The sequence below is a fragment of the Protomyctophum bolini genome, assembly GCF_963924005.1.
Source record: "Protomyctophum bolini genome assembly, chromosome: 20".
Classification (NCBI taxonomy): domain Eukaryota; kingdom Metazoa; phylum Chordata; class Actinopteri; order Myctophiformes; family Myctophidae; genus Protomyctophum; species Protomyctophum bolini.
In genome coordinates, this window is record NC_137881.1 from 3,461,118 (window position 1) to 3,476,466 (window position 15,349).

The 15,349-nt window shown below is 46.3% G+C and overlaps 1 protein-coding gene across 1 annotated transcript in view; it reads left to right on the forward strand.

Annotated features, from left to right (window-relative positions):
• The window catches only part of mcm2 (minichromosome maintenance complex component 2), a 33,211-nt gene extending 31,611 nt beyond the window's left edge, over positions 1 to 1,600 (forward strand). The window contains exon 20 of the mRNA XM_080792167.1: positions 650 to 1,600. Coding sequence (XP_080648293.1) covers positions 650 to 760 — 111 coding nt within the window. The 3' untranslated portion in view covers positions 761 to 1,600. The remainder of the gene's footprint in view (positions 1 to 649) is intronic.
• Positions 1,601 to 15,349: the final 13,749 nt, after the last annotated feature.

Consider the following 15,349-nt stretch of genomic DNA (forward strand, 5'->3'; position numbering starts at 1 on the left):
GGGAGAAGAGTCTGGGACGTGTGGAGCGTTGTAGAGAAAGGAGAAGAGTCTGGGACGTGTGGAGCGTTGTCCAGGGTGTTTTAGAGAAGGGAGAAGAGTCTGGGACGTGTGGAGCGTTGTCCAGGGTGTTTTAGAGAAGGGAGAAGAGTCTGGGACGTGTGGAGCGTTGTCCAGGGTGTTGTAGAGCAGGGAGAAGAGTCTGGGACGTGTGGAGCGTTGTAGAGAAAGGAGAAGAGTCTGGGACGTGTGGAGCGTTGTAGAGAAAGGAGAAGAGTCTGGGACGTGTGGAGCGTTGTCCAGGGTGTTTTAGAGAAGGGAGAAGAGTCTGGGACGTGTGGAGCGTTGTCCAGGGTGTTTTAGAGAAGGGAGAAGAGTCTGGGACGTGTGGAGCGTTGTCCAGGGTGTTTTAGAGAAGGGAGAAGAGTCTGGGACGTGTGGAGCGTTGTCCAGGGTGTTGTAGAGCAGGGAGAAGAGTCTGGGACGTGTGGAGCGTTGTAGAGAAAGGAGAAGAGTCTGGGACGTGTGGAGCGTTGTCCAGGGTGTCGTAGAGAAGGTTCTCACACATCAGCATCCCTACGTCGGCTGATCTCGATTGCTGACGTCTCCTCCTCCTCCCCTCTCTCTCTCTCTCTCTCTCGTCCAATCACAGGCCAGGCAGATCAACATCCACAGCCTGACGGCGTTCTACGACAGCGAGCTCTTCCGCTCCAACCGCTTCTCCCACGACGGCAAGAAGAAGCTCATCACGCAGCAGTTCTAGAGAGATAATCCTGCGTTCTGTTCCTCCTCCTCCAACGGCAAGCACAACGTCCTCCTAGAACTATTCCTACAATATCTCCCGTTAAACGTTCTAGCGTTGAATTAGGGCCGATTCATACATCATTTTCAGTAGCACCGAAAAGACGACTTTTAGACGGTCCCCGGTCCCCCGAACCTCAAATGACGTCACATTGTAGGCTCTACAGAGCCGAACCGACTTTTATTCGGCTCTAAAATAGGAGTATGAATCGGACCTAACTTCCCCCCCCCCCATGTCTCTGCCTGTTCATTGGTAGAACACTCGTGTAAATAGTTGTAATGTTAAAACTTTGTATTTGTTCCCATTTGGTTGTTTAAACCCTGACCTGTGACCTCTGTGTGTTGTTCTGATTGGCCTATACGACTTCTTCTCCTTCTTCAAGATGAAGTGAATTCAAAGGTCCCCAGATTGGCTTAAGGCTAGCTGATTACGTCCATATTTTGTGGCGTAGAAGGAATTTCCCAAACTTCCCACGTTGGTATTCTGGAATAGTTCATTCTGACGACATGCAGTTATCTTTATGTGAGTTCGCATCCTTTATCGGTATGCGAGTTCGCATCTTTTATCGGTATGTGAGTTCGCATCCTTTATCGGTATGCGAGTTCGCATCTTTTATCGGTATGTGAGTTCGCATCCTTTATCGGTATGTGAGTTCGCATCCTTTATCGGTATGTGAGTTCGCATCCTTTATCGGTATGTGAGTTCACATCCTTTATCGTTATTTGAGTTCGCATCCTTTATCGGTATGTGAGTTCACATCCTTTATCGGTATGTGAGTTCGCATCCTTTATCGTTATTTGAGTTCACATCCTTTATCGGTATGTGAGTTCACATCCTTTATCGGTATGTGAGTTCACATCCTTTATCGTTATTTGAGTTCGCATCCGTTATCGGTATGTGAGTTCGCATCCTTTATCGGTATGTGAGTTCGCATCCTTTATCGGTATGTGAGTTCACATCCTTTATCGGTATGTGAGTTCACATCCTTTATCGGTATGTGAGTTCGCATCCTTTATCGGTATGTGAGTTCGCATCCTTTATCGGTATGTGAGTTCACATCCTTTATCGGTATGTGAGTTCACATCCTTTATCGGTATGTGAGTTCGCATCCTTTATCGGTATGTGAGTTCGCATCCTTTATCGGTATGTGAGTTCACATCCTTTATCGGTATGTGGGTTCACATCCTTTATCGGTATGTGAGTTCACATCCTTTATCGGTATGTGGGTTCACATCCTTTATCGGTATGTGAGTTCACATCCTTTATCGGTATGTGAGTTCACATCCTTTATCGGTATGTGAGTTCGCATCCTTTATCGGTATGTGAGTTCGCATCCTTTATCGTTATGTGAGTTCGCATCGGAGCTGACTTGAATTAGAGCGTCCCTCCGCAAAATTCAGACGAAATAAAATGAGATTACAAGAATCAGACTACTAACTAACGTGGGAAGTTTGGAAACTCCTTTTTCACCCACATTATGGGTGTAACTGTAAACGGCTTACGCCAAATTCCAATACCCCAAAATCTCGGCCACTCGCCGCTCACTCACACTCGCGTCACTCACAGCTACGGTGACGATGGTGACCTTCCGGAAATATGTGACCACCATGTGGACTTCACACGACGTACGTGGAGGTCTGTATTAAATGTGGCCTGAATACCGCTGGGTTGAACTCTGCTAATGAACAAACCACAACGCACAGACACTGACGTTGTGTGATCGTCCACACATTTCAGCAGGTCACCAACTTCACCGTAACGCCACCATGCTGGACTGACCGGTTGAGTGTGAGTGAGTGGCATTCTGGGTATTGGAGTTTGGCTTCAGTGAATCTGGGCCCAAAATGTCTCTGAACACCACGTGATGCTGACGGGTGTTTTCGTGCTGTGAGGCTGTTTAGCAGGGTTAAAGTTTATAATAGTTGGCTTTAGGTTAACATGTTTGTTAATGTTACTTCAACTTGGCTCACTTTGACTTTATTATTATAAAAAAAACGTTATTGTTAAACGTTCACGTGAACATAATTATGTGTTCCTGATTTACGTTACTCTGCACCACAATTCGATCGGATTTGGATGGAAGTCGGCTATTGGCTAGCGTGTTTAAACAACGCTTGCGTTCTATTGGCTAGTGTGTTTAAATAACGCTTGCATTCTATTGGCCCGCTGTATGTCGAAACAATGTTTAATTCCATTGGCTGTAGCCTGTTGGAAACACTTTGATAATAAATGTAATTTTTTTGTTACATGATTGTCAGTCTGTTATTTTTGTTACATGAATGATGGACAGAAGAGATGGTGTGTAGCTCCATCTCATACAATGGCAACTGGCATTCCGGGGGCCACATGTGGCCCCCACCTTCACGTAGAGTCTTTTGAGCTTGTAGATCGGATTTATTTTCATATTTTGCAATCCTGAACAATGTTTATCTGTTTTTTAGGGGCGCTAGCTCCTCCTATATCCAGCTTTTAGTGCTTGTCTGTCCACACACTTTGTCCTACACAAACATTGAATTCCCATTGACAATGTATGGAGAATTTTAGTGTCTGAGCAAATGGACATAGTGTCTATTTTACGTCATGATGTATGATGATAAGAGTGCCCCTCACTTCACACAGGTGTGGTTTTTTATTGTTTTGGAACCCTACGCACCTGTCTCCAAGCTGTTGAGGTGAGCATCAGCCTTTTTGTATGGGTGAATGTAATGCACAATCTATGTAAAGGTGTGTGAATGGGTGAATGTAATGCACAATCTATGTAAAGGTGTGTGAATGGGTGAATGTAATGCACAATCTATGTAAAGGTGTGTGAATGGGTGAATGTAATGCACAATCTATGTAAAGGTGTGTGAATGGGTGAATGTAATGCACAATCTATGTAAAGGTGTGTGAATGTAATGCACAATCTATGTAAAGGTGTGTGAATGGGTGAATGTAATGCACAATCTATGTAAAGGTGTGTGAATGGGTGAATGTAATGCACAATCTATGTAAAGGTGTGTGAATGTAATGCACAATCTATGTAAAGGTGTGTGAATGGGTGAACGTAATGCACAATCTATGTAAAGGTGTGTGAATGGGTGAATGTAATGCACAATCTATGTAAAGGTGTGTGAATGGGTGAATGTAATGCACAATCTATGTAAAGGTGTGTGAATGGGTGAATGTAATGCACAATCTATGTAAAGGTGTGTGAATGGGTGAATGTAATGCACAATCTATGTAAAGGTGTGTGAATGGGTGAATGTAATGCACAATCTATGTAAAGGTGTGTGAATGGGTGAATGTAATGCACAATCTATGTAAAGGTGTGTGAATGTAATGCACGATCTATGTAAAGGTGTGTGAATGGGTGAATGTAATGCACAATCTATGTAAAGGTGTGTGAATGGGTGAATGTAATGCACAATGTATGTAAAGGTGTGTGAATGGGTGAATGTAATGCACAATCTATGTAAAGGTGTGTGAATGTAATGCACAATCTATGTAAAGGTGTGTGAATGGGTGAATGTAATGCACAATCTATGTAAAGGTGTGTGAATGTAATGCACAATCTATGTAAAGGTGTGTGAATGGGTGAATGTGATGCACAATCTATGTAAAGGTGTGTGAATGGGTGAATGTAATGCACAATATATGTAAAGCGCCTTGGATAAAGGCGCTATATAAATGCATTTTTTTTTTCTTCAGACTAATTACTATTACTATTAATTACTATCTTATGTTGTCAGAATGCCATGTTCTATGACGGTGGTTCTCAACCAGTGGTCCCTGAGAGGGTTCCAGGTGGTCCCCAACTAGTTGGTAACCAAATGGACCCTTATGGATCTTTAACTCTTGAGAGTTGCGCTCTCAAGAGTTAAATTATTGTCAAACATCTGCATTAATTCATTTACAATATGCACAATTAGAGAATGCAGAATAATTGTTACTTGATCAACATTTGCCTATAGCTGTTAATTACCTCTGATATACCACACATCAGTACAGCATGGAATTGACAATCTTATCCAATGACAACATTCTTTATTTTTGGGTCTGAGTTAATGTCATCAAACGGTGGTCCGTGGCTCAAATGGGTCTGAGAGGCTAAATGTCATCAGACGGTGGTCCGTGGGACCGTGGCTCAAATGCTGAATAATTAAATAAAACGGGCCTTGACATGAAAAAGGTTGAAAACCTCTGCATAGAAAATGCAGGGAGCTGTGTTTTTAAAAATGCAACAACAGCGACCTCTGCTGCTCAGCTGGAGTGAGTCACAGGACAGGATTCGGTAAGCCACCCCTCTCGGCGTAACACCCGCACACACCACAGGCATCTTGACGGATAACGGTCGTTTGGTTAGGTATAGTTGCAGCTCCGTGCGCGTGTGTGTGTGTGTGGTGTCACTGTCGTGCTAAGTGCGTGCGGGATGGATGAATGCTGCTCGTGCGTGCATCATACATAGCCGCGTTATAAGGACCGCCTCGCCATCTTCCTCCTCCTCCTCCTCCATCAGCACCGCCAGAGGCTTCAGTTTAAAACGTATTGCTGCAGAATCAGGCTGATCTGGAGCGACTGCGACGTTATTACACCAACAGTGACGAGAATAAGCATGTCCTGCTCTGTCGCAGCAGCAGGCCTGCTGCTTCTGATGGGTGAGTTATTTATTTCATATATAGTATTTATTGTTTGTTATTACACTGGAGTGCATGAAGCATATAATATCCTATTTTGGGGTAGGAGGCTTTTTTATTTTAAATAAATCTTGAATAAACACATTGCCTTGATGCTTATAGATCGACATTTTTTTTGAGGGGGTAAGAGTTGGTGTAGACTGGTTATTACTGGTGGTTATTATTATTATTATCGTAGTGCTGCATGCATGCAGCAGTGTGGTTCTATGAACCGGCCATTAGGATTTCTGCAAAGTCTGTGCATGGAGACAGACTGCAGTGTTTAACGAACGCACACACACGAGATTGTGATGGTGTTTTACAAACATAAAAAAAGCGTAGGCCTACTACAATAAATTCAACCATGTCTCTCTGTGTGTGTGTGTGTGTGTGTGCTGTGCGCGTGTGTAGTATGTGTGTAATGTAATCCACGTCAAACGCCCTGCACCTAACTTCCTAAATTCCACACCAATGCAGTGCCCAGCATCGGGTCGGTCGGATACACGCTTGTCCAGAGCCGGTACAAAAGGTCTCCGGTCATGGCTCTGCCAGACAGTGGACCTGATGAGACACACCTCACCTGTGCAATTTCCAGCCTCTGCCTGAGCCAATTGATTGCCATGCAGGCAACCCCAGCCTTATTCCCCCACACCTGCCATTTGATTGACTTTCCACAGTGAGTTTGCGCTCTTCAGGTTCTCTTCAGACGTTTACCACTGCACAAGGACTTAGGGGGACAAGGGAAGGGAGAAGAGTCTGGGACGTGTGGAGCGTTGTCCAGGGTGTTTTAGTTGAAGGGAGAAGAGTCTGTGACATGTGGAGCGTTGTCCAGGGTGTTGTAGGGAAGGGAGAAGAGTGGGACGTGTGGAGCGTTGTCCAGGGTGTTGTAGAGAAGGGAGAAGAGTCTGGGACGTGTGGAGCGTTGTCCAGGGTGTTGTAGAGAAGGGAGAAGAGTCTGGGACGTGTGGAGCGTTGTCCAGGGTGTTGTAGAGAAGGGAGAAGAGTCTGGGACGTGTGGAGCGTTGTCCAGGGTGTTTTTAGAGAAGGGAGAAGAGTCTGGGACGTGTGGAGCGTTGTCCAGGGTGTTTTAGGGAAGGGAGAAGAGTCTGGGACGTGTGGAGCGTTGTCCAGGGTGTTTTAGAGAAGGGAGAAGAGTCTGGGACGTGTGGAGCGTTGGCCAGGGTGTTTTAGTTGAAGGGAGAAGAGTCTGGGACGTGTGGAGCGTTGTCCAGGGTGTTTTAGGGAAGGGAGAAGAGTCTGGGACGTGTGGAGCGTTGTCCAGCGTGTTTTAGAGAAGGGAGAAGAGTCTGGGACGTGTGGAGCGTTGTCCAGGGTGTTTTAGAGAAGGGAGAAGAGTCTGGGACGTGTGGAGCGTTGTCCAGGGTGTTTTTAGAGAAGGGAGAAGAGTCTGGGACGTGTGGAGCGTTGTCCAGGGTGTTTTAGGGAAGGGAGAAGAGTCTGGGACGTGTGGAGCGTTGTCCAGGGTGTTTTAGAGAAGGGAGAAGAGTCTGGGACGTGTGGAGCGTTGTCCAGGGTGTTTTAGGGAAGGGAGAAGAGTAGAGAAGGTCCAGGCACCTTGACTGGAAATCCAGTCTGGCAGTGTGCCGCGGGTTCGACTCCCGATGGCCTTTACTGCCTACTGTCTGTCCCTCTATAAAAAATATAAAATAAAGGCGTAAAAGCCGATTTGCTCAGACACGGAAAGCTGTATATAGGACACAAAGATTTGGCGGTCCCCCTGTAGTAACGTTGAGGGGTCCCTGTGGTAACTTTGAGGACTTCCTAGGGGTCCCTGTACTAACTAGGACTCCCTAGGGGTACCTGTAATATCTGGTATATGGTGCAAATATGGGAGCCTTGAATGAGAGCTGGTGGATGGATGAGAGTTGACTGCCCAGGACAACAATCAATGTAATGAGTGAATGGATTACTGGACACCAGGGAGGGTCTGAACTGAAGCCGCCAGGGAGATGTCTATGGAAATAGATCTCCAGCCTTCTACACATACAGATACAGCGTCATGCATTATATTATTATTATTATTATTATACAATGTAATCATTATAATAACATGCGTGTGTAAACCCGCAAAAGAGTGTAAGTGTCTGTCCCTCTGGTTCTGTTGGTTGTTGCTCTCTCTCTGCCCCTCTGTGTGTGTGTGTGTGTGTGTGTGTGTGTGTGTGTGTGTGTGTGTGTGTGTCAGAGGGATTTGGAGGAGGGGTGGCAGTCTCTTTATAAGCTGATTTTAGGAGTGTTAACCCCCTGTCTGTCTGTCTGTCTGTTTTGTCTGCATCATAGACTGTAGAGGTCTGCCAATATATCTATGTTATATACAATATAACTTATACAATCTGTATGGTAATATATATAATTTATACAAGAGTATGTTTATTTATTTATTTTATATATTGTATTTTTTATCCCATGATTTTGCAACCCAGTTTTTCACCCAGTGTCAATTATCTAATGTAGTCCTGGGCGCTACACTTCCTCTGCCAACCTGGCCCGGACGTATAGCGCGTGGAACGAACACGTTATTCCGACCAGTTCCTGTCCCCTCCATCAGGAGGCAGTTTAGAGACCAGGATTACTGCATGTTTTTTTGTGAGGGTATACCTACCCTATAGGGCCCTTTCTGAAACCAGTCCCGGCCTTGACTTGAAGTGCTCTCGGGAGGTTCCCTCGTCAGGAAGTGCCCCTCCAGCTGAATCAAGTTCCCTTGATTAGGGTGCTGGGTATAAAAACAGTTTGGAAATACACTCGCCCTCCTTGTGCAGAAACAGGAAACAGACACCATTCGTTGCCATTGTTACCATCATGCAATTGCGTTACCTGTTATTTTGTTTGTACAGTTATATTGCATTGCATCGTGTATGTTTGTGTGACATGTGGATTTCATTAATATGGAAAAAGGAAATACAGCGTGACTGTCAAAAATGACATGTCATATTACATCCATGGTGTTTATAAATCATTGTGTTAAAAGTTGTTTTGTTTGTGTGGTTTCATTTATAGTTTTTCACGGTGGGGTAAATAAAGAGCCCTTGTGAACATCAGTTGGAGCGTTGTCTATTCTGCATCAGATGAAGATTGTTTAGGAGGAGTTTATTTATCATTTATTTGTGGCGGTACTTCCATTTGTTAGTCGCGGTTTCCATGCGGACACAGAGCAGGGCTGCACAAGGCAATGGAGTCTAGATCGGCACAGACTCGCTCTCTCGAGGGCTTTATAAGCCACTTCCACTCAAGGCTGCTTGGTTTCGCACAACACTTAATATGGCGCAGCCTCGCACGAAGTGAACGCGCATATCGAGGGCGAGTGTGTAGGGCAAGGAGCTGGTTTCAGAAAGGGGGCAGGGGACACGGGGAGAACACGCAAACTCCACACAGAAAGCACAGCACTACTAGCTGTGCCACCATGGCCCAATACAAGAGTATTATGTCACTACAATATAACTTCTCTCCTCTGCAGGTCTGCTATTGGCTGGCTCAGAGGCCTTCGTCGTGGGCGTGGTCCAACCCCACCTGGTCCATGACATAGCCCCGCCCCAGATCCTCCAGGCCACGCCCCATGTAGTCCACCACCATGACGTAGCCCCGCCCCAGATCCTCCAGGCCACGCCCCATCTGGTCCACCACCATGACGTCGTAGCCAATCAGAGTGCAGCCAGCAGGTCCTCTGTGGACGACAACCAGGATGTTTCAGATGAGATGGAAGTGAGTTTAGTTTTACCACTTAATTCTTTCTCTCCCGTGTCCGCTAGGTGGCGTCATATCAAGTCCGTATATATACTGCCTGCCTAAATATGTCCCCTAAGGTCTTCCACTGCTGGCCTGCTCGCTTTGCCTAAAAAAAATGGCAACTGAGGTGCTCTTTACACGAGGATGGTGTTCATAAAAAACGGCAAAATAAAGTATTGTTTGCTGCTGTCATTTAGACAAGAACCGTGTTCACAGGAGGTGAAAACGCAACGAAGTGAAACCACCTCCCAGAGTGGAAATCTTTTAGAACGCCGTTTCCTATGGTCTCCATATAAACAGGCAAAACGGTGGATCTGCAAAACTTGTGACATCATGGCTTACGTCAACTCTGGTCGGCTCACCCGTGTCCTACGTTTTTACATGGTGTCATAGGCATGCGTCAGTTGCTAGGGGAAACGAACAACAACAACCATGTCGGATAGTCCGGTTTGCTGGACGCGACGTTTGTTTACTTTCTGTGTAGAAGAAGAACGGAAGTAGTTCTGCGCATGCATGACTTATGTCTATGGTTTATATAAGCGCCGCGTCACACGGACCCCACAAGGACACGCGCCACCTAGCGACCTGGCATATATGTATATGCATGCACTTTGTAGCGTGTTCATTCAAGTGTGCGTTCTCATGTAAATGGTCCAAAAAAATTAGAACGCAACGGGACTTTGACGTGTTATATGGAGATGGTCGCCGTCTAAAAGAGGCCTAAAAAACACGGGGAAGCAGCTTTTTGCTTCTACACAGTGTAGTTAGAGTGAAGAGAAGTGCTGGCACCTGGAGCTGTGGTCAATGCTACAATTAGCGCGCAATAAAGGTGATAAAGGTTTTCATGACATTAATTTTCGTTTATTTTTATTTTTTATTTTAGGTTTTATGACTCTTTAGTTCCTATACCACACTGAACCTGGACTTTGAACATTCAGTGGGTTTTCTGGGGTTTTCTCTGTGTGTTCCGAAGCCTTTTGAGCTGCAATGAAATCAGGCAAACACAAAGCAGACCTCAACAGTGACGTCTGCTGGCAAATGTGTGACTATAATGTGGACTCTGACATCACAGTCCACAGGGAAATCAGAGCACTTGTTTGAGCCAGAAAACCCCCCAGAACCCACAGAACATCTACTGAATGTTAACGTCGCGATTCCTTTAAAACGATTCCTTTTAACTGTGGTTCCAGCGCATGGTCCATCTGGACCGGCTCCGGCAGGGGCCCCCGGGCTCAGGGACCAGGGACCAGGACCCTCCGGGCTCAGGGACCAGGAACCAGGACCCTCCGGGCTCAGGGAGCAGGGACCAGGGGCCCCCGGGCTCAGGGACCAGGGGCCAGGGGCCTCCTGGCTCAGGGAGCAGGGACCAGGGCCCTCCGGGCTCAGGGACCAGGGGCCAGGGGCCTCCGGGCTCCGCCTCCCGCGCCGACCCAGAGACGACAGCCGCTGGCGGGCCGGGAGCCGCGGACGCCTCCCTGGAGGCCTCGGGGGCCGGCGGGGGTCTCTACGACACCGAGAGAGAGCGCGGAGAGGAGGAGGAGAGATGGGCGAGCAGGGGAGCGGAGGAGGGAGAGGAGAGGAAGAGGAGAGGAGGAGGAGGAGGAGGAGGAGGAGGAGGAGGGCAGGATGAAGAGGAGGTAAGGATGTCAATCGTTAATCCATGAATCTCAAAATTCAAACCGTTAAAGATGGAGTGCCACGATTTTTTCCCAACCTAAAACATGATCATCAGGTATTGTTATAATAATAAGGAGAATAACTTTTTCCAAAAAGTATACAGGATTTGTTAAAATCATGCTTTTATGTGGACACGCCAGTTCATTAACCCATTTTGACCTGAGATCAGATTCTAAAAATGTCTGTTTGAAAATGACAGTTTTCTGAAAAAGCTCATGTTTCTATGTTGGTTGTTCTTTGGTTTAAAAAAAATAGCAGACCTTCAAGCTCGTCTATGTGCTTGCATATAAAAACGACTCCAGCGTGTTTAATTATGAAGTACTGTCACCTCATAGACACATGAAAAACTGGAAAAATACAAAAATTGTGGCACTAAATTTAACTATTTAAAATACATTGACATTATTTCAAACTAAGTCGTGAATCCCCTCTTTTTCTTTAACTTAAAACAATTGCTATATATATATCGATTATTTGCATAGCAAAACCATTCGATACCAATTATTTCCAATGCAAAACGACACGATACGATACATAGTCAATGTTTTCATTTCGATATACTTCGATTCATGAAATTAAAATCGATTATTCAATGCAGTTACTATATGGTTACACCCCTACCTGGCCCTGTATCGTAAATAGATAAATAACTATTTGATTAAGGAATATAATATGCCTTTTTTAATTATTTCTGTAGCCTATATCAGCAAAATGTAGATCTTTATGTTAGACATTGAGGGCAATTAACATTCTCAGATTATTTAATTTATTTTACAAAAACGCCGCTCATCAACTAACCGGTTAATCGATCGATAAGGTTATCAAGACTTATCAATTCATTAATGAATCAACTATTTCCGTCCCTAGGAGGAGGAGGTGGAGGAGGAGGAGGTGGGGGGAGGGGAGGAGAGCCTCTGGGACCAGACCGAAGACCTCAACCACACCGCTCCAGGTCTGGACGCCCTGATCGGTGAGTAGCTGTAGTGTGTGTCTGTGTGTGTGTGTGTGTGTGTGTGTGTGTGTCTGTGTCTGTGTGTCTGTGTCTCTGTGTCTTAGAGTATATATGCACTTCCCATTTGCAATAAGAACTGCAGACTCACTTCCGCCGCAGCCTGACAGTCCACCTCCTCAGACACCAGACCCGTAGTCTGACAGTCCACCTCCTCAGACACCAGACCCGTAGTCTGACAGTCCACCTCCTCAGACACCAGACCCGTAGTCTGACAGTCCACCTCCTCAGACACCAGACCCGTAGCCTGACAGTCCACCTCCTCAGACACCAGACCCGTAGCCTTGACGACCTTGCAGAGGCTAAACCTATGTCATGTATTTTTATGTTTATGTAGACATCGCATTCTATAGTATATATACGCATATAGTTTAATTATATAGATATTTCCACTGCTAGGTTCTTATCTTAGCCCATTTCCACCTGATTCTACAAATCATGGTATAGTTTTCAGGAAAAAAAAGTATGTTTCTATATCAGATGTTCTCAAACTATTTCATGTCAAGGAAGAAGCCCCAGAATGATATGTGTAATCGGCCGCGGACCCCCATCTGAAAATATGTTGTTCCAGGGACCCCCCCCCCCCCAGAAGCAAAGATTTTAAGCGTCACATTTCCACGATAAAAGCCAAATAGCAGACCTACAAGCTTGTATAGATCTCCTATTTTTCAATAGCTAAAGTATAACATTAACATGTGATTCATGATGACTGTTTTTATGTACTGTATATGATGTATTACCATGTTTATGCTCTTATTGTACATCGCACTGGATTAACCCATTTAGGCCTGACGTCGAAATTAAAAAAAAAAAGTCTTCTAAATCATGACGGTTATCTGAAATACCTCATGTTTCTGTATCGGTGGTGCTCAATATTTACAATTTACAATTTAGGCATTTAGCAGACGCTCTTAATCCAGAGCGACTTACATTAAGCAAGAACAAAAAAGCATGGGAATACATCACATAAAGACATTTATCATGAAACATGCGTAAGCTAAGAAAGTAACAGTGGAATATCTATAATGAAACTATACATATAAGCTATACATCTATGATACTATGCTACACATATGTACTATGACGTGCTATGACTACATACAATGCACTTATGCTGTCTACATAACATGCTATAAGTATATATATATATATATATTTCATGTCAAGGACTCCCAAAACCACCGACCCTCCCCCCCCCCCCCCCACCCCCCATCTGAAAATATGTTGTTCCAGGAACCCCCCCCCCCCCCCCCCCTCAGAAAGCAAAGATTTGAGTTAAAAAACGTTCGCTCTGAAAGAATATATATTCAATGATTTGCGCCACATTTTCACACAAAAATAGCAGTATGAGCTTGTAGATCTGCTTTTTTTCCTATAGCTAAAGTATCCCGCCCAGAGTGGATTAAGAGCGTCTACTAAATATGACTAAATTGTGTGTGAGGGACATGTGCTCATTGGCCCACCGCTTTTCTCGAGAGCCCTGCTGTGTTTGTAGTGGCATGTACACACACACACGCACACACACACACACGCACACACACACACACGCACACGCACACGCACACACACACACACACACACGCACACGCACATGGAAAACTCAATCGTGTGTGTGTGTGTGTGTGTGTGTGTGTGTGTGTGTGTGTGTGTGTGTGTGTGTGTGTGTGTGTGTGTGTGTGTGTGTGTGTGTGTGTGTGTGTGTGTGTGTGCGCCAGGTTACAGTGCATCGTTGGTGCAGGGCTCCTCCCCCCCTTCACCTCCACGCCAGGAGCTGCAGGAGCTCAGGGCTCCCCTGGTGGCTCAGGTGAGACCACACACACACACACACACACACACAAACAAATACCCACAAACATGGGGACAGCACTGCCACCCAGATCACTGGCATCCTTTAAAACAGGCCTGACATTTTTATTTTATTTTATTATATTTATTTTGCACGTTCAAAATAAAAGGACAATCAAATCCAATCATGGTGTATAACGTCATCCTACAGGTGGCGCCATTGGACAGGGATTTATGGGAGGCGGCGGGAGAGGAGGAGGAGGAGGGAGGGGCCAGCGGCTACGGAGTGTTCCGTTCGTCTGGCCCCACTGCAGCGCCCCCTAGCGTAGACTCTAACGCCACTGCACCTCTCAGTGCTAGTGACGCTGATCCTGCTGCTCCCGGTGCTCCCAGCACTGCTGCCGATCCACTCACTGCAGGTCCTGGGACTGCAGCGGGAACCTCGCTTTCAGACACCAACACAGGGCCTGGGACTGCAGCGGGAACCTCGCTTTCAGACACCAACACAGGGCCTGGGACTGCAGCGGGAACCTCGCTTTCAGACACCAACACAGGGCCTGGGACCGCAGTACTGGGAACCTCTCTTCCAGACACCAACACAGGGCCTGGGGCCGCAGTTCTGGGAACCTCGCTACCAGACGGCAACACAGGGCCTGGGGCTGCAGTTCTGGGAACCTCGCTTCCAGACAGCAACACTGGAACTGACTTTGGACTGGTGGGCAGTCCTGGACAGCAGCAGCACTCTGAGAAAGGTACATTAAAACACAACCCCCGCCAAATAACGTAATAAGGGCCTTTCTCGGCCGCACCCTTCTCCCATTGTTTATATTGTGTTTAGTTTCCAAGATGGCCGCATCACCAGGAGGGGGTGGTGTGGAAGTGAGTGGGCGGGGTGGACATATGACCTCACTGGGCTGCATTCAAGACACTTTCCTTGTGTCTGACACCTGCCTTGTGTCTGACACCTGCCTTGTGTCTGACACCTGACTTGTGTCTGACACTTGACTTGTGTCTGACACCTGCCTTGTGTCTGACACTTGCCTTGTGTCTGACACCTGACTTGTGTCTGAACACAGCTTTGATGGATGTGTTCTGCCCTCCCCTCCCCCCCTCCCCCCCATCAAACAAAATGTTCGTTCGAACCATATGGGCTTCCATTGGAAATGCATTGGAGCGGCCATTAATCACGAACACAAGACAAACGCAAAAAAGGTGTCTTGAATTTGTGAATGTCCGGTTGCGGTTGCGGTGTTTTGGATCTTCAAAATAAGGGTTGAACGGGCATATGTTCTTGCATATAGTAATCTTTTTTTTAATGAATCCTAGCGGGGAATGCGTTTAACTTTTTTAATTTAACATAATATATGACATCACGTTGTCACGGTTACAGAGGAGGAGGAGGAGGAGTCGGAGAGGGAGGATCACATGATGGGGGCGGGGCTTTTTACCCACAAGCCCACGGTGCCAGAGGTGGGCGTGGCTCCCAGCAGACGGCCCCTCCAGCCCAGCATGGAGGAAGAGGATTGGTCGGAAGAGCCAGGGGCGGAGTTAGACGGTGTGTGTGTGTGTGTGTGTGTGTGTGTGTGTGTGTGTGTGTGCGCGCGTGCGTGAGCGTGTGTTCTGATTGGTCACAGGTGCGTGTCAAACTCTGTTCTGATTGGTCATAGGTGTCAGAGTATCGGA